Source organism: Lissotriton helveticus, chromosome 5_1 (genome assembly GCF_964261635.1).
Source record: "Lissotriton helveticus chromosome 5_1, aLisHel1.1, whole genome shotgun sequence".
Taxonomy (NCBI): domain Eukaryota; kingdom Metazoa; phylum Chordata; class Amphibia; order Caudata; family Salamandridae; genus Lissotriton; species Lissotriton helveticus.
Genome location: NC_136065.1, coordinates 403,290,191 through 403,317,610, shown reverse-complemented (window position 1 = coordinate 403,317,610; position 27,420 = coordinate 403,290,191). Strand labels below are relative to the sequence as shown.

General features: G+C 44.0%; 1 protein-coding gene across 1 annotated transcript in view; it reads right to left on the bottom strand.

Annotated features, from left to right (window-relative positions):
* Window positions 1-27,420, bottom strand: part of ICMT (isoprenylcysteine carboxyl methyltransferase) — a 104,623-nt gene that overhangs the window by 61,447 nt on the left and 15,756 nt on the right. The window contains exon 3 of the mRNA XM_078642620.1: window positions 722-891. Coding sequence (XP_078498746.1) covers window positions 722-891 — 170 coding nt within the window. The remainder of the gene's footprint in view (window positions 1-721; window positions 892-27,420) is intronic.

The following is a 27,420-nucleotide window of genomic DNA, read 5'->3' as shown; positions in this document are numbered from 1 at the left end:
TATTTGGATGCAAGAAGAAGTTCTGATTAGTCTTGCCTTGTTCAATGCCGTCACTTCTTTCTTTGCTCCCACTGTCAGTGTAAAGGATGAGATAAGCAATGTGCAGGTGCAATGGGAGAATTATTTTGTTCAAAGGACTAGTAGGGCCAACCATCAAAATAGCCCATTTCACAACTTCACTCTTTAAAGCAGGTTCTGTAATTCTGAAAGTTGTATATGCACTAGTAATAAGAGCATTTACTAATATGTGACTCTGCTACTTGTATACCTTTATGCTGGTATTTGGCCTAGTTAAATCATTAGCTTTAGCAGCATCAAAATTCGATAATCTGGAGAAGCTTTTGTACACTGAGTCACATCTCATGGATTAGAAGCAGGCTCTACTGGCTCTCAGTGTGTGTAAAAATGAAATTAAAATCCTGGTGTTTAACCCATATGGCTTCCCAAGTGTTGCCACCGAATACCCCCAGAAAGATAAGAGATCCACAGACGAAGACCTGCTAGTGACCTCAACATTTCAGAAAAACATTTGAATAAAAAGGGACATTGCATCAAGAGACTCTTCATATACAGCCCTCTACCAGAGAGGATGTGTTCAGGTATCCTTGACTTTTTCTACACCTCACACATATGAGCACACTATATATATATATTCAGATTGATATGGATTCCAGGAATTTTAATTGGCTTCTACATTAAATTTTGTATCTGGATGATTTACCTGGGTAAATGAACTTCTCCACTGTGAACTCCAACCATGACGATATAGCAGCTAGTGAGTATTCCATACTGTGATTCAGCAGAAAAGAGTCCAGGGACAAGCTTTTGGGGTTTGTGAGTGCTGTAATCAAATACTCGGAGTAGTGGAAAAACGATAGCGAACAAACATACCTACAGACGAGATAAAATAAAATACCATATCACCAATATGAAAAACATAATAACCAGTAGTAGCACACATTTTCTGGTGCCTGTTGTCATTGTATTTAAAATAGGATTGTGGCATTCCATTTCCATCCCCTTCCAAACATACATCTATAATACAAATTGGGAAAAAAAAAAATCAATCTTTGATAAGATAATTTCTTTCAGCTAAACTCAGGGAAGAGAGAGATAATTCTGTTTGGGAAGGCCCAAACCCTGTGGTGTCCAGATTGGCAGCCACCAGAGTTAGGCCGGGTCCCCATCGCTAGCAACGTAGTAAAAGAAAATATAGGGGGTCAAGATAGATCAGGAATTTAAAATGAAAGAGCAAGTTCTTTCTTCTACGGGCGCTTGTTTCCACATACTACACTTACTCAGGATGACCTTGATGGAGGCTCTTGTTGCAAGTCAGCTTACTAGAGCAATGAGCTATTGGCTCTGCCAATGAGTCGCTATTGTCGAAATTGCAGGTCGTGCAAAATACAGCAGCACAGCGGATTTGTAATTGGCTGCCTAGAACAGCCTCCGCTCCCCTTCTAAAATCTGTTCACTGGGTGCCAGTAGATCAAAGGATAACATTCAAAATGTGATGCTTAACCTACAAAGTCTGCATGGGCAAAGGTACTGAGTATCTATGTCAAAGGTTCAACCGTTATCACCTTGCTAGGAATCTGCGTTCCAGTGAGAAAGAGCTACTGTCAGTCCCTCGTATTCGTCGGTCTAGATGCAGCAGAAGGTCTTTTTCTCATTTGGCCCCCACCCTCTGGAACAAACTGCCATTTTCTGTCAGAACTTGTCCAGACTATAACACGCTTAGGAAAGCACTAAAAATGGCATTGTTTGTCTTATCTTACATTTCTATACTGATGGTGGTCCAAGATACTCCAGTTGGGGCGATTCGTGCACCTTACCAAATTAAATCATTCGTGTCCTTTGGACGCCTCTGCACCCTTGAAATCGCATCCTTATTTGCGATTGGCTAGTTGCTGGCCGCGGGTGGGGAGTGGCTCCCCATGCATTCCAATGGGCCTGTAGGCCCATGGGAATGCATGGGGAGTTGTTCCTTGTTTGCGATTGGCAATTTGCTACTCGCAAATAAGGAACATGTAGGAATCGCAATATGTTTTGCAATTCCTACATGAATCCCGTTTTGCAAGTCCTTAATAGCGATTCCTTATGAGTCGCTATTGGGGGCTCGCAAAACGGGAGATTGATGAATCAGGCTGATTGACGTTTGCAGTGCCAATCGCTTAAACTCTCGCAAATGAGAGACCTATTGCGCACCGAGGGGACACTCATCAATCCTACAGTGTTCTACCTGTCTCCTGCAGATACCACCTGGACAATCTTCTCCCCTCGACCCTCCATTTGGGACACTTTCACCCAAACTTCAGCACTATTACAAACTCAAGTAACCTGGTCCTGATGACGACCTGAACTCAGACAGGTCAAAACGCCGTCGACTACCCAGCGTTACCTTTGGCTCCAATGTGGTCAATTTAAATAATCTAAAAACTGAATACTTACCCTGTATATACTTTCTTTTTGTTATTGATTGCAAACTCTGTTATTTTTGTGCTGTTCACTCTGTTTTCTCACTGTATTGCATCACTGCTTCGTTCACTGTCACAAGCACAAGCACGTTCAGTGTACAACCCACTTATGGTTACGTATACATACAATGTATTGTAGTGCTGTTATAACTACTTGCAAATAAGAACCTTTTGTTTTTCGATCAATTCTTTTGCGTCTCCCTTTTTCCCAACTCTCCTTTTGATTAATCATTTGTGTTTAAATTACTTTGCGAAATAATTACAGGTTGAGACATTGTTTTTTGCATGCATACTTTACCTGGGTCTCGACTGGGTTAACGGGTATACTCCTTTTCTTCTGTGTCTGTGAAAACTTGTAAGTCACTAGTATTTATGGTTCTTTGAGGTGGCTCACTAGAATCCTATTTGAGGCAAACTTCCCTCTAAGGAATGTCTCGACAAAAGATGTAGCACACTTCTTCAAATGCACTATGTTGCCAGCCACCACGTTATGAAGGTGCAGCTGTCCAATCTAAGAGTCAACATACGCTCAGGGTTTTTTGGGGATAAGAATTGGGCACAGTGTACAGAATAATCAATTATTGTAGAATTTAAGGCGTAAATCAAGGTTTTTCTTATCTTTCAAATGGATACTCTTTAATCGGCCCCAAAGGACAACTGTGTAGATGTGGAAGTGAAATCAGACAGGATCCCTCAGTCTAGGGGCACCTCTGGGTCTCCCGCTAACCTGAGCAGGGCACACCACTTTTGCCAACTTCTTTGCAAGTCTGTCCTTCTCTGTCCTTCTAAATGGCTTTGGCAGGCTTGCCCGATGAATTGATGATGATCCATTTGCGATATTACCACTTCTAACTTTGTGTCCTCCTACAAATTGCTGTGTTTTGGGATGCAGAGGCAGTAGCAGCCCTCTGCCTCAATGGCCCTCTTCCAATATTTGGGACCTTCAGGGACACAGAAGCTAATTCAGATTTCCGTAACCCCAATTGTGACTGCAAGCTCCAGGAAGGTCCTAGAAGAGTATATGGTCTTTCCACTGAATGCAAGGCTTATCTTGATGTTAGATGACATTAGTCATCTGCTGATTTTCCAGGGTAGATCTGATGCAGATTCTGTGTTTGTGAATGGAGAGAACTGCTACTTTATGTCCCATCGTCAGCAATGAAAAATACAAGGTGACTTTTTAGAGGAACTGCTCTAAAAGTGATGGCACCCGGTGCCCAGGAAGAAGACAGTATGCTGTGGTTCTCTCTGCACATGTGCAAGTTTATTGCAGAAAGGGCAAATCTGGGCAAATCACTTAATCTCCCCGTGCCAAAAAAAAAAATGAAAAAAAAAATGAAAGTGTGTCCTCATGTAACTGGTGCTATGTAAAGCGCTCTGATAACTGATTCGGTTCGGTTCAAGTTCGCGCTATATAAAACTCTCTAAATAAATAAAATAAATTCAAATCCATATTTGAGTACAACTGTTTTCCTATAAAATTAGGATAGTTTGCTTGGAAACGACTGCTCCAGTACATTTACATATAAAGCAAAGGCCAAAATCCTAAAAATTACCCTCACTCATAAGTGCCATGAATAACATTAATCCAATGATGATAATCTGCATCACTCTGACCAAGGAATAAACACTGTGACGGCTTCGGTATAAACAAACAATCTAAGCAAGTTTCAACACAATGCATGCTATCTCTGGTCTTAATGTAGCATCACATACTTGCATGAAATTTCTATTTTAGGTGATTTTAATAAGCTAAATGGAGAGATTGCTTTCCAAACAATCGAAATTGTTTGCTGTTAAATCTCGTCTCTGTAAGTGAGTGTTCAGCAATAAATTCAGATTCATTAGCAGTAGAACACGGGACCAGGTATGCCAAATGAAACATTCTGCAGATGCCCTTTCTTGTTCTTCTGAGCATGTGACTTACAAGAAATTGTCAAAGACAAGCTGTAAACGTGGGGGTCTCATCAGAAATGTCAGAAAGGTGCCCTGCAAAGAGGTTTTATGTACCTCACTAGGGCGTCCGAAAAGAAAAAGTTACTTACTTTTGCTAATGCTCTTTCTGGTGGATATTCTAACTGCAGAGTCTTCAATTTTTGAATATACCCAGAGGCCAGACTGGATTCGGAGTATTTTCTCAGCAATTCCTTTGCATGTGAGTAGGTGGAGTCGTGCGGCTCTATGTCAGGTCCATCCCTCCATATAAGTGACATCACATCTCCTACAAATAGGGACTGCCCTATGTGGAAGGGTGTGACAACCTTCGGTTCGGAAGGCAGCTTTTGTTCGAAGAACCAGTTTGTACAGAAAAAAAGTTGGGTCAACATCTGCAGGACCGACAGGACTTGCAATTCAATCATGCAACAAGCTGGTGTAATTTCAATGAAGAATCCCTTTTTTAAAGTCAGGAAACATAGGGAACAACTGTTAATCAGCTCAAATGGGGGCCCACATGAGAAAGGTGAGAAGGAAATTAAGGTCCTATTGAGGCATCAGAAATGGTGTAGGCGGGAACATATGGATCAATCCTTTCAAAAAACGCATTACAACAGGTGATTTTAAAAAAGATGGTAGATCGAGGAGACGTAAAAAGTCTGAAACGGCAGACAAGTAACCTTTAACAGTTGACACACCAAGCCCTTACTAGGCTAAAGAAATACAAAATAACATTATGTCAGCATCTCGTGCCTGTACAGGCTTGATTTGCAGAAGGAAAACTGTTGGAATGTGGTTTAATTGTAGGTGTAGGTAGGGACCTACCACTAGGAATAAGGCCACAATCACAATATAATGTCTAGTCAAGGTCTCAAAAAGGATTCCCTTGCTAAACCCTAGGTAGCTGGCTACAAGCAGGCAGACTTAACTTAGGAGGCAGGTGTGTAAAGCATTTAAAATCATCAATACTTTAAATAAGTAAGACACAACAAACATCCAACTCCAATTTATAAAAATAGAAAATATGTTTACGATTAATAAATCACCAAAACCACAAAATTCCAATGTAGGGAACCAGAGATATGAATGTTTAAACAATATACACTTTCTAGTGCCTAAAAGTCAAAAGTGTCACTTTGGGACAGCTGGTCGCGCTTAACCGGGACAAAGTCAAAGTTTCAGGCTGACCACAATGGATCGCGGATACACTTAGCGGTAGGGCCCTGTCAAGTGTTTACCTTCAGACAGTCACTTTTTGGAGCGGTTTCTCTCGACGTCAAGTAAGGCTCCTCATCAGGCCAGCTTTGGGTATGGCGGCCACAGCTTGGCTCAGCTTGATGCCTTGGTCATTTGCTGGAAGTATCTGTGATGACACAAAGCTCTGGAGCTTCAGCAGGGCAAACCTGAATCGCAGGCCGGGTCGCTATTAGACATCACCAGCTTGGCATTCGTTGATGAGTCAGTCACCTTATGGAGCTTTCCAGAAGGTCTTTTGGGATTCCAAAGTGTCTTCAACACCATTCCAATGTTCCAAAAGCTCAGAGTTGCTCCTTGGGATATTGGGACTAGGTCTCCCACTATTTACCAGACCAAATCCTTTAAAGTACAGCTGAAGGTGGTCAGCTGGTTGCAGGTTTAGCTCTTTTAACCTGTTTTCAGGGTGTTCACTCCTTCACTTTCCATAGCAAGGCAAAATCCTTAGGGCTGTAGTTCCCCAAGTGTGCAGGAGGTGCAGTCATTCCGAGTGCAGTTCTTTGCTGCTGGTCAGAGTTCCAACAGGACAATCCTTATTGTAGTTTCATGCAGGAATCTCAGTTGATGAGCAGCTCTTCCATTTTTTATTCAGTGCTCCTTGGTGGCAAGCCGGGAGGCACCCTTCATCAATGGCGTACAGGGTGCTACCCAGAAGTATGATAGCTTCCTCCAAAGTGTGGCATATGCTTGTCACGGAAAATCATATTCCTTTAAAATCCAAAATGAAGGAACTCTCTCCTGGAGTTTAAGATCTAGCTAAGCCAACCCACTGGCATGGCTAAGTTTCCCTTCCAGACCCTCTACTAATTCAATTACTGGAGCTCCCTTTTGGCTGGGGGTGCAACATGTGGGCGTGAGCCTGTGTCCTGTGCTCTGTGTAAAATATATATGGTACTTGTAGGAAAGTAGGATCTGCTCCTTATTGTTTACCCCAACTTTTTGTGGTGTATCACTGTTTTTGGCCTAGTCTGACTGGGATCCTGCTATCCAGGATCCCAGTCTATCTGCTTTCTCCCTTAAATTGCAATGTATGTACTTTAGGTACACTCCAGATTGGATACTGGGGTGCCCTTATCAGTCCCTACTATGATTACTATGGCAGTGGCAGGGCCTGTGTAGTCGCTGGTGGGGAACTAGAGCTCTTAGCCTCATTTCTTAGATCGAACAATCATTTCAGCACGCGCCACATGACTACTATGATTTGCGCTAAAATTACATTTTAAAAATTGGTTCTTTTAATATCACGCATTGATTGTGTTTTACCTTACTGTCACTTGAAATACCGTGATTGTTATTTGCTCTGTACCTCGCTCCTACCACCGCGGCTGCATTGCCGTTTGAGTGGAGGGGAGGCGCCATCTTAGGACTGCTGGGACCGATTCGAGCGGTCTAGTCTCACAGAGGTAGGCAGGCTATAAATTGCAATGTGTATTAAGGAGCGCAGCGGACGAGCGCAGCGGGCGCGCCGATGGCGCGCCGAAGGCGCTTTTAAGGCAAGCTCGTCTGCGCTCGTCCGCGACCGTCCGTGCCCAGGGCCCCGTCATTCTGGCCATTATTATACATACTCCTCAGCTGATCTCGTGGCCCTCAGACCATTAGATCCACTACTTCCCCCTGTGTTGCCTCATGTTCTAAAGCGTACTAATCTCTATGGCATTCAGAAATCTGCACTTCTAGCCCGCGAGGACAAACTTGCACCTCGTACCTCCCTCAGCAAGGAACCTGATAGTGCACAGGCTGATAGGAAAGTCCATTGCCTTTACCTCAATACGAGATCAATGGTCAAACATCAAACGGACCTTTTCCTCCTATTATCATCCGAAAAACCTGATGTCCTTATGTTGACCGAGACATGGCTCTCGGAGGACTCATTACCAGACATCCTGGCTGTTTTACCTGCCGATTATTTTATACTTACTGGTAATCGGCCCCCAGGCAAGAAAGGCGGTGGTGTAGCGGCCATCATACATAAATCACACAATTGCATGGCTTTACCAACCTTGTCCTTGGGCGATTCAGACAATATCGTCTTTAAAATGGATACTTCCAAGGGCGCCATTCTCTTTGTCCTCATCTATCGCCCCCCACACTCGATGCCCTCCTTCCCCACTTCTCTGGCCGAACAACTGGCACCGTTAGTGACCAACTATTCCAGGTGTATGTTGGCCGGTGACTTGAACTTCTGGTTTGACAAACCAGAGGCGGACCCTCAGGCAGCTGTATTGCAGGAGCTACTGGTCGACCTTAACCTTAGGCAACACATAGATTCCCCCACTCATAAGAAAGGCCATAATTTAGACCAGCTTTGGTCCTACAACTTGTCTATCAGCTCCCTGATTATTGAACCCTGCATATGGTCAGATCATTTTCTGATACGCTTCTCTTTTCTGATCCAAGGGCCTTTGAAACTGACAACTGGGAAAGGTGGGACGTTTCGCAAATGGAAGGGCATTGACATGCCAGCATTAATTGACACCCTGACCGCGACGCAACCCTCTTTTACACACAATTTGGATTTGATGGAGAAATCCCTTTCGGACTGGCTTGTGAACGCGGCAGACACCCATGCTCCTTGGGTTAAAGTCTCTCATTCCCGCCCCAATAATGCCCACAAATGGTTTACCTCCCAACTTAACTCTCAGAAACTGGAGGTCCGCCAACTGGAGAGGAAATGGAGAGCTAGCTATTCTACTCCAAATAAAGTGGCCTACTGTGTAGCCCGTAAAAATTACCAGAAAGCCATTCTCAAACAAAAATCTGAGTATTTTTCGGGAATTATCCTTAACTCACACAACAAATCTAAAGACATATTTAGGATAGTGCATGAACTCAGCAGCTGTGACCGAACAACTCCCTCTGTTATTCCCACCCAAGAGCTGTGCAATTCCCTTAACAGCTTCTTCTTGGAAAAAATCGACACCATCAAAAAGAGTATCCTGGCCTGCCCCTCACCCACCCCTTTAAGTGATATCTCTTCTAACCAGTCGCTACTGCACTCATTTACTCCTATTACCTTAGAAACATTGACTACTCTTTTAGCTCGGGTCAAATCTGGCTCTCCATCTGACCCTTGCCCTCCGCTCATTCTCAGAGATATCGGTCTGTCCTTCCCGCAGGGGATAATTACCCAGTTAAATAACTCGCTTTCCAGTGGCACTGTGCCAAAAAACTTCAAACATGCTTCTGTTGTTCCACTTCTCAAGAAACCTGGCACTGACCCTCTCATCCCTACCAACTACAGACCTATCTCCCTACTCCCCTATTTTTCAAAAGTACTGGAAGCTCATGTAACAAACTGTTTGTCTAATTTCATCGAGACAACTCAGTATCTGGAGCCTAACCAGGCAGGATTCCGACCCGGCCACTCGACGGAGGCCGTCATCGTGGCTGTCCAGAACAAGCTCCGTTCGAATACTGACAAAGGCATCCATCAGGCGCTGATACTCCTCGATCTGTCGGCCGCGTTCGACACGGTTGACTATTCCATCCTGGTCAGCCGTGTCGAGCAGGCCGGCCTCAGGGGCTCGGCCCTGAATTGGATCACTTCCTTTGTCTCTGACCGATCACAATCCGTCACACTTGGTCCGTTTTCTGCTCCTAAATTGTTTTCATTTTGTGGGGTCCCACAGGGGGTCCTCACTGTCACCTCTCTTATTTAATCTTTATCTTCGTCCTCTGCTTCACTCACTAAAGAATTATCAGGTCTCCATTTTTAATTATGCTGATGACCTACAACTTATTTTCCCCCTCAATACCCCAGATTCAGTTACTGAATTCCACAATGCTATGGATCACATCCATAGATGGATGAACCTCAACCACCTCAAACTTAACCCAGGCAAGACCGAACTGATCTTGCCTAGGAAAAGTGAGCTAAGTTGGGGTCCTCATTTCTGGCCTAGCATCATGGGCCAGCCCCCGTGCAAATCTTCCTTTGTGAAAAGCTTGGGAGTCATAATCAGCGCCGACCTCTCTCTTAAGGGTCAAATTGGTGCTGTTGTCTCCGGGGCTTTCTTTCAGCTCCGGAAAATAAAAAAGATTTCCCAATTCCTCACCCACTCAGCCCTGATCCAGGTGGTCATTGCTTTGGTTATGTCCAGATTGGACTTCTCTAATAGCATCTACCTGGGACTTCCGCTTGGCCAACTTAAGAGACTACAACTAGTTCAAAACCAAGCGGCCAGACTGATCCTCAAGCAGCCAAAGTGGCAATCTATCACCCCTGGCCTGGAACAACTGCACTGGCTCCCGGTGGCGCAGAGGGTCATGTTTAAGACGGGCTGCATGGTCTTCAAAGCTCTTCAACATACTGGCCCTAAGTTTATTGAAGGCTTGGTACTCAGGTACACCCCCTCACTTAATCTCCGTTCTGCAAAGAAGGATCTCTTAATTGTTCCTTCCTTTAACAAAAAACGTTCAGGCGGCTGCTGCTTTGACTTTTTAGCCGCCAGCCTCTGGAATACGCTTCCTCTGCCCCTCAGACAGAGCCCTGACGTTCTTACTTTTAGACATCACTTTAAAACTTGGCTTTTTAGACAGGCCTTCAAATAATGTTTATTCCTAAACCGGCTGTCTATTTTTCCTTTCTTTGTTATGTTCCCGCACCTCAGCGCCATGAAGCCCAAGGGCGTACGTGCGCTTTATAAATATTATTTAACATAACATACTATATGGTACACCATTTCCCCAGGGCATAGGTACCCCAGGGGCCTCCCATGGGCTGCAGCATGTATTATGCCACCCCTGAGGCCATCCAAATGGACACAATAGGCCTGCTACTGCAGACTGTGTAAGATAGTGCTTGCACCACTTACGGAGATATAGGTTCACTATATCTATACTTAAATACCTATCAGTCTCCCCTATGGCAGGCCTCAACAATCCTGAAGGCAGGCTGCTGGGTTTTACGCAATAGGGTGCCCCTGCATGAACAGAGCCCCTCTGCAACCTTCGGAGACCATTCTCCGGGGTTGTCTGATGCAGTCAGACATATATGCTTAAGTGCATTATAACCTCCTTCGCGCCAGGAACTGAATTCACCAGACCTGGACTTCGGTCACCCTTCAACATAGAAATACGGCCATTTAGTACAGGGGTACCGACCAGGGACCTTCACCTCATGGACCTAATGGTGGTCCCCTCTTTCAGAGGTTAATACCTCAGTATCACGTCCTGACTCGGACGCATAGACGTCACTGACGCTACTCAGCTTTCCTGGCGAGTCACAAACAGTTTTAACTTTGGGCTTCATATGGCATCTCCTGCGTCCCGACACGGATGTGTCCTTATCGCTGATGCACTTCAGCCCTCTTGGCAACATTTCTGCAATTCCATTTAGCCCTGAAGAAGCCTGTGTGTGGGCGAAACGTTTTGGCTGTTCAGCTGTAAAAACCCAAGCACAACTGTAATAAGAAAACGCAAAGACTACAAGCAACAACGTCTACTTGTATATTCTTTCCAATCTGTACACACTGTTCTTCCTATTTGCTCTGAATTATTGTTGCCTCTCATATTACCCTGGTGCGTGCATTAACCTCACGGTAAATGCCAACTTTAAAATGGCTGCTTAGAAACATGTCCTGTTTGGTGTCAAAAACCTTGGAATCATACCTCCAACAAAAGTAACTGGTGTAGGAGGGATGATTCCACCTTTCTGGAACCACTACTGTGGGTCACTGGTCTACCCTGTACCAGCTTTCTCGACCTGGGCAGCACAAAATGGAAGTTGCCAGCCACAGACATGATTCTGCTCTCCTGCTGCTGAGCCAAGCTCGAACAGAGGAAGGCATGACAATAGGCATCCTGTCACCTGATCTTCTCCTAGATAGGGTTTTGTGTATTGGGGCTGGGTGGGTGCACTCTGAGAGTGCCAGAGTCTGCACTGGGCGCACATTTGGTGTCCCTATGCATAGTCCAGTTCAAACCAGTTCTGAGAGCCACTGGCTCCTGCTCTGGCGCGAACCTGGACAATGGACATGGGTGTAGACACCCCTCTGTCCTGCCCCTCCCCTAGGAGGCTCCACAGAATCTTTCCAACCCCTTCCCATGGGTATAAAGTGGGTTACCTGACTACAGGGCTTTAGATTTTACCTGGACAAGATTTTGCTAAGAAGAAACCAAGTATGTCGACTGCCTGGACGACGCTGGATGACTAAAGAATCTCCATTGGAGTAAAGGAGTTACTCCCCTGCAAAAGCAGGCACCTAAACGCATCTGACCGGTTTGCTTCTCCCGAGCTCCTGAGGACTCCGAAGATTTCAGCAACACAGGAGGTGCGTTCCCGAAGGTCCCTGAGGTTCATCTGCCCTCTCAGTGATTCTGAGACAAGTATCTCTTGTGGGGACTGTGCAACCCCAACCCATGTGCACCGCGTACATTTGCAGTTGCATATGCTTGTCGGCGATTCCCGGGCTTGTGCATTGGACTCCGTGTAGTCCTGACCCAGAGCAGTATTTGCACCAAAGATTTCCGGCTTCCACTCTCCGAATGTCCTGTGGGCTGGTCCATTGCAAACTTGCTTGAGGTTTCCTCACGATCCCTGGCCCATTGGCCTGACTCTCCATTGCTTGGAGAGTCCCCTGGACCTTGTTGGTCCACTCCGTAACCTGTATCCTCTGACCGAGTGGGTTGCATTTGCCAAGGCTTGATGGTGCTCCCGCCAGACATCGACCCCTCAGCACTCGACAGCCTTCGTGGGACAGCTCACCTCCGGAATCTGGTCGTCCTAGATGTCTCCTGGTACCCATGGCTGCAAAGTCAAGCAACCCTGCTTTGCACCTGAAGCACCAGACATCGGTGGGCATTCAACTACCGAGCCCCAGGTCATCTGAAGTGACCCAGATTGTCCCCTCTGCTTTCAGGTTCCTCTCACCTTGAATCCAGGCTTGGATTCCACCACTCTTCGCCTTCCTGGCAGCAGTACTTCTTTGCAGCTCTCCATTGAAAACGACGAAGGTTTCCGACAGCATGTGACCCCTATGCACCGGCTCCTCTAGGATAGGTAACGCAGGTACCTCGGTCCTCACTGGTGGGTTGACCCCAGAACCGCCTATGTTCCAAAGGGTTTGCTCGAAGTCCCCGTAGAAGTGTCCTTAAACTTTAAATTTACAACCACGACTTTCCCATAGAGTTGTAGGGAGCCATGGTCGTGTTTCCACACTGCACCCATCCTCCGTGGGCTCCCTGTGTCACTCCTCTGGGTGGTGCCTTGGGGTCCCAGCGATTCTATATGCTCTTGGCACTGTGTCTAGTCAAGTCGTCGTTGTTCTACCATTTTTTTTGTATATGGTTCGGTCTCCCCCCTGGAGCCCGCTGTGTATGTTCTATTGATTCAGTATTGTGTGCTTTGTACCCTGGCTTCACATAGACTAGTAGGGCGGTTATATTAACCACTTGTGTGCTTCGGATGGCCCCTTGCCATCCGAAGCACACATCGTGTACTGACGATGGCCGGGGGTCGTCTGAATACCGCCCACTCAAAAAAAACCTGCACAGTGCAAAAATTCACGCAGCGCGGAAGGGGTTAATAGATACATATTTTTATATACACACTGTGTGGTTCTCCTTTCATTTAGCCATTTAGGAGGTGATATTCAGGTAAAACAAGCTGCTTTACATTCCTTCAAGATTAAGCCTGAAGGTTGCTCTCCATAGCCACTACTAGGATAGCTTTCAATAAGGTTATCTTTGACCTCATACATCATAAGCGTCGTGTGGACTGGTACAGGGTGCCCACTTTAATTAGTGGACAGCATATACCAGGTCACCTTCTCACAGTAGTTAAGTGTAAGTACAATTGGTATGACAACCTACCTGTAAGCCCCTAGTAAAGGCTATGTGGGTTTAGAGTCCCAGCAGTTTTAATGCACTTAGGTGTGCACTACTGTGTTCCCTGATTTCATTTTAAATACAGCCCTGCTTTGCAGGCTGCTTTTAAAAGTCAATTATATGCTAATTTGACTTTGGAATAAAAGGTACTTCCAAAGTCTTAAACTACCTTAGTTGCCCCAGGGGTAGGGTGCCTTGTAAGCAGGGACATTTTAAAAGATGTTTTACATACTGTTGAGGGAAAAACTGCCAATTTCGATTTTACCCATTGTAGCGCATTAACTCCATAGGCTAACATGGAAATACTTAAATAAAGTATAAATATTGATAGAAGCCAGCTAAAAATATACCTCAAAGTATTACAAATTATAGAATAAATCGAAAAACTTGCCAAGGTTAGACTCCCTGAAAGCAACAGGTTATAAGAGCTTCACATGCATCATCTCCAGCAAGAAGAAACCAGCTGACTTTATAGGATCTAGCCAGGTGCATTGTGAGAGACGTAGCCCCAACATCCCAAAGAGCAACTCAGAGCCTCTGGAACATTGGACTGGTGTCGTGGAAACTTTGGAACCTCAAAAGGACTTTCTAGAAGAAGATCCAGAAGTTTGGCAAATTTTTGGTAAAAAGCTCCGTAAGGTGACCAACCCGTCAACGACAGTCAAGCTGGTGGCATTGAACCGCGCTGAGATTCAGATTTGCGCCATTAAAGCTTGCTCAGACTTCCAGGAGTTGACCGAGGCATGAAACTTTCACTTTGTCCCATGTCAAGCAGGACCAGATGTCCCAAAGTGGCGCCTTTGGATTTTAGACACTAGAAAGCTTTTATTCTTTAAAAATTAATATCTCCTTTTCCCTGGATTGGATTTTTATCATTTTTAGAGTAATTTTAATCATAAAAATATTTCCTATTTTTATAAATTGGTGAGGGATTTTCATTGAGTGTTGTGTCCTATTTATTTAATATATTGGTGTTTTTAAATGTTTTATACACCTGTCTCACAAGTTAAGACTGCCTGCTCGTAGCCAGTTACCAAGGGTTGAATAAAGGGAATCATTTATTGAGACCTTGACTGGACCTTATATTGTGATTGTGGCCTTATTACTAGTGGTAGGTCCCTACCTACACCAACTAATAAACCACATTCCAACAAAAAACATACAACAAACTTTCCCCAGCATCCTGCTGGGAAAGTCCTGCATATACAATTTTGGTGGAGGAAAGCCCGACTGTTAGTAGGACATTAACTACTTTAGAAAGAAGAATAAAAGCAGGCAACCATTGCCGCTCAATCTCCCCATCGATGAAAGATGACTTACGCCACCTATGAGAGCAGTTGCCATTTGTGGCCCACTAGGCAACAATGGCTGAATTAATCCACCCTGGCGTTCAAAGATCCTGCCAGAGGTTCATCCAATCAAGGAGATGGTTTGACTCAGCCCTTCCAAAGGGCACAGAGCCTACTGGCATTGGACCCACGACAGTACTCCGCCCTGTGTGGTGCAGTATCACATAGCAGTAGTATGGTCTGTGAGAACCTGCAGCCATTTCCCCTTGATGGACAGGAGAAATGCTTTCAGTGCAAGCGTATTGCCTGCAACTCTGACAAGTTGATGTGGAGATGAGCGTCCACTTAAGACTAGAGTACTGTGATCTTTACCTCCCTCAAATGGCCTCCGTAGCCCAGCACAATGCATCCGCAATGACCGTTAGCTCGTGGTATGGTAAGGAGAGGGCTCTGCCACTGGTACTGTTTTGGATTTTCTGAACCTGCCTGCAGAACAGAACTTTGCGAATTAACAGTTTAGAGACAGACCTTGTGAGTGAGAACGCGCCCAGACCATGTTCTGCAACAGAGTTGCGCTTTGTAACCCTAAATGGCCTTCGGGTTCATCTTCATACAGAATGTCAAACAATGTTTTGGAGTTCATGCACTAGAGAAAAACCTCATGGGGGACCGCCATCAATATCTGTTTGAGGCAATCCTTACATGGGTTGAAACTTGCAATTTTCAGATGAGACATCTCCCTTGCACACTGGAAAAAGTGTTCTGAAAATGTCGATCAGGCCGGGCAGAATTTGAGGGCGCGAGCAGTCGATCTGCATCAGAAGGCACGGAAAGGAAAAAAACTGACATCCTAATAAGTTGCCTGCACTGATCAGGAACATGAATACCATTAATCCAGTAACCAATGATGCTAATCTGCATCACTCTGAACAAGGAATAAACGGACATAAGCGCTTGGAGGTGGCGACTATATGGAGGCCCTGACATCACTATAGGGGCAGGACGGATAAAGCATGGAGCGACATGACTACCTACCAATGAGCAAGGGAAATTACTGAGAAAAAACTGCGGATTCAAGCCTGGACCTATTCATAAGGTGAGTAATCTGCAGATAGATGTATCTATCAGAAATAGAGGAGCAGAAACTTTGTTGAATATCCAGAAACAGAGTAGGTCTACTGTTTCAAAGTTTAGGGTCTTTAAATGTACACTTACATTGGGCAACAATTTCAGTATGTCCTGGAAGCCTAAGTATGATGTTTGAGAAGGACTTCAGGTTTTGTGCATTTATGTATATTCCCATTAATGGACCTATATCCTAACTATTCAATACAAGCTAACCTTTCACATTACAAAATTAGGGAACAGGGATATTGCTGCTCTAATGCTAAAGCAAAGATGAGTTGGTGACTATGTACAATGGTCCAGCATTTAATCTGGAACCGGATATCATCTTTTACCTAAAATCTGTTAAACAAGCAATGTCATTGACAAAAGGTCTGTGATTAAAATGCAAAATCAAGCATGCAAATACTTTTAGCTGTAACTGCCAAAAAATACACTCACACACCTTAACCAAACGTGACAGGACACCCAGCATTAATGGCTGAACACAAACACACACCAGCCACTTTCTTCATTTTATATCTTTTACAGCATAGTGAATATTGTGTGTTGTGGAGAACTCAGGGTCCAGCCATACAGCTAAAGTGATCAATAGCCAGGCCCTAAAAAGTACCATGCACCACACTACCTAGTTTCATGGCTGCTACAACAGTCAGCATTTTGCACATCGAGCAAGCGTGTATTAGGAAGACAGCTAACCTATTAATAGAAACTAGTGCATCAATCCAACCAGCAGTTTTTTTAAAGTTCCAAATCAACAGAGTTGCTTGCAGACGACAGCTGCCTGGCTGTTTCACATGTTAGCTGGTGGTGCCCACTAGGTCTTTACAAAAGATATGCAACTTGTTCACTAGGTCAGTAATATGTCCATTATAAATTTAAACCTTTTTAAGAGGGCTACACACACACAACTAATCCTGCAAGAAATGAGTACTAGGCAGCTTCTTCTGACATGAAAATGGTAAATGGGAAATCCAAACATTAGAATCGAAAATGTTGGACTGCTGCATGTTTCTGTGAGGACTGTCTGAGTTCGCGAGCACAAACAGAGACGGAGGACTATAAAAACACTCTGACTCCGTACTAGACCGTTTTGCGTGCCGGAGTCTAGGTCTTCACCTCACTTCTGGGTCACTTGTGGAACGTCCGGTTCGCCTTCTGGCTACCTGTTCCTGAAACCGCTGCGGGCCGCATACCTCTTGACTACCGGGTCTCCTTGTTCCAGTTCCTGCTCGATGTCGCGGCTCTAGTTGTTCGCCTCCCTCCGAGCCTGTTCCTGTTTGAGGCCGCGCTGTTTGTTGGCGTCCTCATTTCACTCCTGCATTCTCCGAGGTTCCGATTGGCAGGGCGTCGGTTCCCACAAGTCCTGGGGCAAAGTGAATCCTCAGTAGGTGCATTCCCTTTTGTCTTATATTTTCAAAGTCTCCGCTCTCCCTTTTTGCATGGAGACAGTTTCTATGGGCATATTCTCTCGGTGCCATTGTTCCTCATTTGCATTTGGTCTGTTGAAGTAACGACTTGTCCATGGAGATTCAATCTTCTTTATTGCGGTTTTTTGATTACCCCATGGTATTCCTGATGACAAGAAACACCACCTGGCTATAAAGAGGTTGTTCCTGTAGCTGCATAGGTGTTTGGGGCATTATCTTCATTTTTTACTATTCGCTAGAAACTAGTAGTCTTAGGTAGGTGTTGAGAGATCTGTCTAGACTTAGTATCCAGTCCTCTAGAGAGGATTACACTCTTAGCAGGTTTTCTGTTATTATTTCAGATTCATTCTTGAGCGTTATCTACGCAAGTTGTTTTCATTTAGCGGAAGAAGGGAATACATAGCTACTTATGATTCACTTATAGCATGATCGAGTAACACCACATTACATCTGTTTAATATTAATACTGACATAATTCTTTCTTTCTTGTTTTATGTAGGGTTTTGAGTGTGTGGCCCTGTCCTTGAAGAGGTTACGACGAGGGACGTCCATTGGGGTCTTCTCCCTATTTCCCTTCTTCCCCAGATATCACTGTTTTGCTATGGCTTTGTTGGGCAATTCAGTGGTCTTGGGAGGTTTCGACGTATCATCCTTGCCTGACGCTCCTGCGGAAACTTGAGCTAGTGTCAGATTCACAATTGTGGCCTTCATTCATTAACTCAATTAGGTTTCCTTAAGTAGCATTCGCTCCTTGAAATTTGCCGATATAATGGGCTGCCACATGGCAGTACAGGCGTTAGTAGGCAGCGTTTCAAGATCTCTAGTGCTACCAAGTCCAATACAATCTACCCGCTAACCAGGTTCTTTTGTGTCAACACAACTGACAGTGGCAGGCCATTTGGTTTAGAGAGAAACTTTAGAAGCCATTGAACTACCAAGCCGAACTCTTTGTGCTGAATAAATGGCAAGATGGACTTGAATGGCAAAAGACACTGCTGCTTCTGTTACAGCAGGCTCCCCTAATTGAACCACAAGAAGCTCCTCAACTGCTAGCGGGAGGTACTGATTCAAATCTGAATGCATGGGAAGGTCTTGAAAACAACTAGCTTGCATGAAAACCATGAGCAGTAGCCTTTTGAATGTCCCAGACATCTGAAGTCTTGTGCAATTAGTATATGTTGGTTATTTGGAAGTGGGATTCGAATTCTTAATATTTATGCCCCATATTTTCTTTGAGTTCGAGGGCCACAATGGATTTCTTACATTTCCTTTTTTTTTTTATATATATTTTTTATTTGGTAATTCACAATTGCAGATACAGACAAAGATAAAACAATGACAAAAAAGAATTCAGTAAATATAACAAACAGTCAAAATAAGCAGATAAATTAGCTTAAATAAAGCAGGAATGCTGAGGACATGGCAGAATGAGGAAAAATCGACAGGTGCAAAAACCAAAAAAAAAAAAAAAAAAAAACCTGATTGCACTCATTTATACACAATCTCTAATGTCATTTTTCCAATTATCAATTGGTTTCCAGATCTCAATACCACGTGCTCTTGACTTTGTTCCTTTACAGGCAATAATCGCCTTCTCTTGGTTGTACATACCTAACAGCCGGGAGAGCCAAATCTGAAAATTAGGGGGATCGGCATCCTTCCAACGGGCTGTTAATATTATTCTATACACTGCTGTGCCCAGGAAGAGAGATATTTCTTCCGCTTTGGTATGACTCAGAGTGTTATCGTAACCGAGAATATAAAGGGTGGGAGATTCGGCTACTGGATGCCCGAACACTTCCTGCCAGAACCCAGCAATCATTGTTCTCAGTACTAGTAGTTTGTCACATTCATAGAGCATATGTAATAAATTTGCCGTAATTTTACCACACCTTGGACACTCTGAAGTAGACCTTTTCCCCCAAGAGTAAAGTTTGGCAGGAGTAAAATATAAATCATAGATAGTTTTGTAGAGTTGAGCTTTCAAATTAGAAGACATAAACAACTGTATCGATAGGATCAAAGACATGTCAATATCCACATTAGGGTTATTTAATTTCCTCGACCAACCCACTTCAGTAGGTTCTAAATCATCTTGTTGGTTTTCAATTAAAATGTCGTAAATAGTACCAATCCTAGTTGTGGGTCTAGACATACAATCAATTAAAGGGATATTATCCAGAGAGATATCAGTAACTTTTAGATTTAAAATTGTATTAATTTGTATAAATTTAAATACACTATTATTTGGGATGGCAAATTTGGATTGCAGTTGTTGGAATCTCTGGCCATAGTTGGGAAGTAAAAAATCTCCTATTGTTAATACTCCTAATGTTTCCCAACATCTAGAAATAACGTCATATATATGTGGTGGCAATATTGACGAATGCCATAGGGAAGTATATCTATTGTATTTAGGAATTTTCATATACCTCGTAATTTTCCTCCACGTTACCCAGGCACTTGTTATAACCTTAAACTTTACTTTCTTAAAGTATGAAGGTTCGACCTGCTTTAATAACAAACCATTAGCCCTGCCTCCAATGGACAACTCAAATATTGAAGGTATCTAATTAGCCCCTACCTCGTTTTCTAGCGGTTTAACATGAAATAGTGACATCATCTGTTGGAGAAGAGCAGCCCATAAGTAAAATCCCAAATCAGGAATTGCCAGTCCGCCTCTGGTAATGGGTAGAGAGAGCTTCCGGCTAGATCTCCTTATCTTCCCATATCCCCACACAAATTTACTCATATGGGATTCTAAGCTCTTTAAGATTTTATCGTCCACTAGTAGAGGAATCGCACGAAACAGGTATAGGACCCGGGGTAGAATATTCATTTTGAGGAAGTTGCCTCTTCCGATGATTGAGAGATGTAATCCGTCAATCTTTTTAAGATCTTTCTTTACTTTTTGAAGCAACGGTTCATAATTAATTTTAACAATCTCGTCTATTTTTGCAGATATTCGAACTCCCAGATATACCGCGGATTCTACCCTTCTAGGATCAATAAAGTAGACATTATTGGTACAGATGACCATCGTTTTATCCCTATTTAGGGAGTATCCCGATAGCTGCCCGAAGGCTTGAGTAATCTGTTCTATTTCTGTTATAGCCTCAGTGGGATGTGATGTTATTACAGCCACATCATCGGCATATGCTAATATTTTTGTATGGAAGGGGCCCAATGTAACTGGTCTAATTGCCTCAGCCTTTAGCAATTTTAAAATGAGAGGATTTATATAAAGGGCAAAAAGGATCGGAGAGCATGGGCATCCCTGCCTAGTCCCCCGAAGTATGTTAAAGAACCCAGATTCCTGGCCCATTACCAATACCCTAGCCTTCGGTGAGAAATACATTGCCTTGATAGATTTCATAAAACACGGTCCAACGTTAATTTGTTCTAGTATTGCCCACAAGAATGCCCATGAAACCCTGTCGAAGGCCTTCTCGGCATCCAGGAGGACCATCGACATCTGGCCCCCCCATAGCATTTGCGGCATCAAACAGTGCAATAGCGCGTCTGGTATGATCCGTAGTACCCTTGCCCGGAATGAAGCCATGTTGCCACGGGGAGACCAGATGTTCGACGATCCCCCTGAGCCGATTAGCCAAGATCTTGGAATAAAGTTTTGAATCTGAATTTATAAGGGAGATAGGTCGATACGAGGAGGGCAGCTGGGGGGGGCTTATCTTTCTTTGGGAAAATTACAATATTAGTTTCCAGCCAAGACCTAGGAGGAATGCCACTAACTTGAATCCCAATAAATAAATCAAGAAGTAGAGGCGATACGATATTGCCCAAAATTTTATAAAACTCAAGTGGTATTTTATCGGGCCCTGCAGCTTTTCCCGAAGCTAGCTCTGCAAGAGCAATTTCCACTTCTATTTGAGTTATGTCTCTTTCTAGATCCAGCCTAGTAACATTATCCATTCCTGATCTGTCTTCGAGCTCGATTGCCCATTTGGATAATGTTTCTTTAATTACGTTGGGATTCACAGAGTCCTCATTCTTATACAATTTCCCATAATAATTTTGAAAAACTTCTAGAATAGTTTCAGGTGTTGTATATTCTTGGCCTTCTGACTCGATACACGTAATTGAGTTAAGAGATTGACTTTGGCGAGTTCGAAGTGCCAACTGCTTACCCAACCTATCTCCCATTTCATATCTTATTTCGGTGGGACTGGTATAGCTCAGCCATCCTTTGGGTAAGTTTACTGTTTATCTCCGCTTTTAGTATCGCCATATCTCTTAAAACCGAGCCGCCATCACTTTCTTGTGCAATTAGCCTAGTGTGTCTCTCTTCTAGTTCAGCTAGTTTTTGTAGCTGTAATTCATTAAGCCTTGCCTCCTCTTTCCTCTGTCTGGCCACATAGCTGATTGTCTCCCCACGAATTGCGGCCTTAAAGCAGTCCCAGACCATATTTCTAGATGTGCTATAGCGATTGTAATCGATAAACCCCTGCGGCGAATTTTTCATATATTCTACATATTCATTATTTACAAGTAGTTTTTTGTCAAAGGACCAACTTGAGCGGGGTCTGAGCATGTTATTTATGTAAAGAGTAAGCGATAAGGGATTATGGTCCGAAATAATTTCTGGTAATTTACTGATTTGTGCCAGACTAACCCGATTACTTGACATCAAAATATAGTCGATGCGAACATATTTATTATGTGGGTACGAAAAATATGTATACCCTGGGTCTTGACCCTGCTTTAAGTCCCATAGATCAAACAGACCTAAACTTTCTTTTAATTGGGAGACAGCACTATATACTTTAGGCTTGCGACCAACATATTTAAAACGCACCTGTTTCTGTACTGCACAAGCTCTGGGCAGAGAAATATTGAAGTCCCCACAAACAATCAGTACCTGAGGCCAGGATGCAAGTTCTATCTCCAGATCATTAAAGATTGAGGGATCATCTTGATTAGGAGCATAGATGGAGCATATTGTGATTCCACTCTTGAGCTCCGCGATCACCCACCTGCCTAGAGGATCAGCCAGTTTGCGCGTAGCCTCCCCCAAAAAAGATCGCGCTAATATGGCGACTCCCCTTGTCCTTGTTGTTTGACTAGTACATACCAGTAGATTAAACCCCGGGACCTTCAGTACTTCCCGTTCTGCCCATGGGATGTGGGTCTCCTGGAGACATATTATATCGAATGCATTTATCCTTATTAGCCCCCACATTTGATCCCTTTTTCTCCTATCATTGAGCCCTGCCACATTCCAGGAACACAGTTTTATCCTCGCCATATTATGGTGTAAATATATTTTGAACCAAATCTGCTAAAGAAAAAGAGAACAAACAAGACCTTAGCAACCTTGTTATTAATATCCCAATCTATATTCCTAAAACCGCATCTGCAACTGCAATCACCATATTTCTCAGCTTTCTCCCCCCCCTCTCTACCCCACCCCCTTACCCCCCCCCTCCTACCACCCTTTGAGGCAACCTGGGTTTTGACTCACCCAGTTGTTGATGGCTGTGTGGTCCGTACGCCTAAGCTTGCCCCTGGCCTGATATTTTTTCATCCTAGAGATTTGTCAACCATATAACAGATAGTAATAATTTGTCAGCACTATCATTTTGTTTATGCTATAATATTCATTGCCAAATATTCAACTCATATTCGATCAATATAGTGTTCATATCATTTTGTTAGGAAGTTTGCAGGTATTACCAAATAATCGTATCATATCCAGTCAATATTAGTTTTCCTCTTCCATTTATTTGCCATTACTTTGTTTCGCTCTCTCTGCAACCTCCTTAAGGTAGGCCTCCACCTGGATTTCACTTATGAAGCTCCTCGTTGAGCCTTTGTAGATTACTTTTAAACGTGCCGGATTTTGCAGAAAGACCGTCGCTCCCAGCTTTTCAAAGGGGGCGAAAAGTTGTCGCAATCGCCATCGTCGTTCTACCGTTGCATGCGCGAAATCCGGTCTTGCAAAAAACTTGAAACCCTTGTATTCTCTTTTAGCCGTGGGTCTAGCCAGGTCATGTATAGTATCACGAACTAGAAAGTTTCCAAAATCGACTAAAAATGCTCTAGGATATTGCGGTGATTTATCTGAACGTTTGGGTAATGACAGAGGGAAACGGTGTGCTCGGCAGACTTCTCTGTCCATTTCCCAGGAGTTGAGTTCCGGGAAGGATAATTTTAGAAGGTTGGACATGAAGCCTCTTGGGTCGCTTCCTTCTGAGCCCTCGGGGATCCCAAGAAATCGAAGATTATTTCTTCTTGCTTGATTTTCTTGGTCTTCAACCTTTGTCATTAAATCCTTAATTATTCCTTCATGCTCCTTTGCCTGTATTTGTAGCTTACCGACATCTGATTCCAAGTTTTCAGCCCGGGCTTCTACAGAACACATTCTGTTGGAGATCTCCAAACATGTACTGCCCACTTTATTGATAGCACCTTCCAGTTTTTGGATAGCGACATGATTCCTTTGGCTATCTTTTTTAGCATCTTGATGGAAAGTTTTTATTGAATTGAGAACTTCACTTAATGAGGGCTCTCTATGCTTCATCTTCTCGTCTTCATCCGGGATATCAGAAGTATTCTTATTTCTTTCAGATTCCAAATTTGCTTTTCGGTGGGGGCTTTTGCGTGGCAGTTTAGTTCTCCCTGCGATATGTTCTGGGTTGCTCCCAGGATCTGTAGTTTCATCGTGGATTATTTTTGAGTGCCTCTTATGTCTGTTTCTTTTTTTTCCCAGTTTTTTTATTGGTGTGCTGTCGTGTATGAGGGCATTTTTAATTCCAATATCTGTCGAAGAGGTTACCTTCGTGAGATGTTCCTCCAGTCTGAGATCCTCTCTCAAATCGCTCTCTTCGCTGGATTCGCTGGAAATTGATACTCCAGTCTCATAGATCTCGGACTCAGATCCATCTGAGATTTCTGCTGGAGCCCGCCCTTCCATCGCTGGGCTTATATTCGGGACTGAGTCCATGTTGGGGCCCGATCTGCTTTCTTCCCTCATATCGGCCCGCTCTAGATACACTGCTTGGGGTGCTTCTTGAGCTGAAGCGACAGTGGCGTCATTTTGCACGCCTTGTTGATCCATTGTGGTTGATACTATATCGTTAGTAGAACAAATCTGTGGTCTATCTTTGATTGCTGGGCTAAATATGTTTGAGATCCTTGGTTGGGAATCTATCGAGTGACCGGTAGTTTTGGCTGCAGCTTTTAGGTTCTTAATTGTTTGTAGTCTTTTGGCTTTTTTTTCCCAGGAGATCAAGATTCTCACTGCTTAGCGGTTCCCTTTCCGCCTCTTTCGCTTTCTCTTTTTCCTTTGTTTTTCTTTTCAATTTTTCGATTCCCTTGTGGAGTTTCTGTTCATTCTCGGTGGCTCTCTCTCCCCCATCTGGTTTATTAGATCTTATGTTGCCTTCATTATTTTCATCGTTTCTTTCCGTTGCCTTGTAACCCCTGGTTTCGGGTCGTCTTTGTGTTTCTTGTGTTTTCTAAGGTCCTTGAAAATTGTGGGTCTCTTTGATATTTCCTCTGACATCTGAGCTCTCTGTCCTCTCTTGGCTTTCTTGTTTCTCTTGGTCTCCCTGAGCCTGGGCCTTTGTATCAATCTTTATCTGGGCCTGAGTTTGGGTTTGGGCTTGGTGCGCTATGTATTGCAATCCTGGAGGGTCCGATGCAACTAGAGTATCTTTGTCTGTGACATTATTCAGTTCACCTGGCCCATCGGGGTCCCCAACTGCAACTGCACCATTTCCAGCACCTATTGGACCACTGCGACTTGCGGATCCTGTCTTTAGTTTATTTCCAGCCATATTTGATGTCAATACAGAGACTGCTATCACTGGTATCTCTGGAAGTAACAATAGTTTTGAAGGTCGGATTTGTTTTGATGGTAGGGGTTGCTTAGGTTGTATCGTTTGAACCTTGTGGCCTTTAGCTCTTGCGTTTGCTTTAGCTGTAATTATTACCCATATAGAAGGAAAACGAAGTGGAGAACAGGGTAAAGTAGCTACGGTTGATGTTTTTTGTGAGGTCAAGGTCTCTATTCTGATTTTGATCACTGTGGCTATTGCTACCGGTACTGCACTGGCAGCGATATCTCTGGTTCCAGCCCCAGCTCCGGCTCCAGCTCCTCCGACTCCTCTGGCAACTCTGAGTGACGCAGAGGCCCCAGTGCCTGCTTTTTTCCCCAGAAGTCTTGTCACTTTTTTTTCTCGAGTGTGTATCTAGGCAGTCTAGATAGACTCTGTGAGTTGCTGCCAGATAGCCCATATATGCTTTTACTGCCTTTTTATTGCCCTTTTTTTTTTGTCCTGTATTGCTTTGGTTTTATTACCTCAGATTTTTTAACAATTTTAAAGATTTTAATGATTTTGATACAGTATTAAGTATTGTAGTATTTAGTATTTCAGGTTACTTTGACTCTCGCAATGGAAGGCGTTCAGTTATTAAGCATTTTAAGCGTTTTTTTTTTTTTTTAATCTAGTTCGTTGGTTTCTGTAACCTAAGTTGGCTCCGTCGCGTCTAAGCCGTCAGAGCCGTCGAAGCCGTCTGTGCCGTCTGTGCCGTCAGCGCCGTTCCCTTGACGACACGTGCTCTGTTACCTTCTTAAGCACGTCCGCAGAGTTCGCAGATGGCGAGACGGGGACGGAGAGTGGAGCGAGCGAGTTAGCGCAGATGCAGACGCCGATGAAAAAGCAGGTGGGCAGTCTTGGGTGTCTTTGGTGTTTTTTGTGTCTTTGTATCTTTTTACACCGCTTGTTATTTTACCGCCTGCCTTTACCTAGCCCTTACCGATAACTTGACTGGGGGCGCACTGTTGAGGCACGAGCAGACCAACAGCAGACAAACAAACTCTTCCCCTCTCCTGTCAGCGCTCGTGTTTAGCACGTCTAGGAAGACTCGTTCTGCATTATAGTCAATGGAATGAGATTGAGTACAGTCATTATTAAATAGAGCTTTAGAGTATTAAGGCCTTATAGCCCAGGGTACACAGGTTACTCACGGTTGTAGACTAGCGTAGTGTAGTGAGGCTAGGAGCTTTCGAATGCTGACCACGTAGACTGTACCCTCGAAACTCCGCCACAACCGCAATGACCACAATGACTGTGACACCTGGAAATCCAACATACAAAGTCCGAATTTTGGCCCGGGAAGTAGAGGTAATACACAGTTCAAGTTTCCTCCCTCACTCCCTTACAATTGCTCGACAGAAGCGTGAATCTCCGTCTCCGTGTCCGTGTCCGTGACCGTGTCTGTGGAGAAAGCTTTCTCTCGAAGTCTGCTACCGGGAATCCGACATCAGCTGTATCCCACGATGCTGTGCCGCAATCTTTTACGGTCCTTTTGTGATCCCTCTACCCCAACAATGGTAGTTTGCGGTGGTTGTGAGACCCCTAGATCATCCGAGACAGTTTGTCATGCCGATGTCCAGGCTGTCCAGGCTATCCAGGCTTTAGGGAGTAGTCTATAGCCGTCTGTAGGAACCCGTATTATTCGCTGGAATCAACGTTTGCCGACATGCTTGAACGATGAGGTGTAGGTCGACGATATTGCCGGAGACATCCCGGGCCCTGGAGCAAGCACTGCAGCGACCTCTCACACCTCCGACGCCATCTTGCCTCCTAGTAGAAGAATGACACTCCTTCCAAGCACATATTCTTACATTTCCTGCGGACGAACTGCATTACCCTCCAACAAGGCACATTACTGTCTTCAATTCAGTTTCCATAACGTCTTAAAGACCCCTTCCAAGCAGCTTTGTAATATATTTATCATAAGGTTTCTGGTTAACCTAATCTATGAATTCAGATCTATGGGCAATAAACAAATCATACATTCAGTATATTGACATGCACAGACAACTCATTACGCTTTGGTCTACACCCAACACTAGTCTTCTGTTCCTATCAGGCGTTTTACTTATTCGCCACCCTTCGACTTCTCACTGTTGAATCTAGAAAGTCAATGCCTAGTAGAGATGAAAACTTTTCATCCAGCACATCAGGTTCCAAAAACAATGCAAAGCCATGATATCAATAGCATTGTCTTTGGCGTTATCAGCACCTGGCCTTTTTATATGGTAAACTAATAATT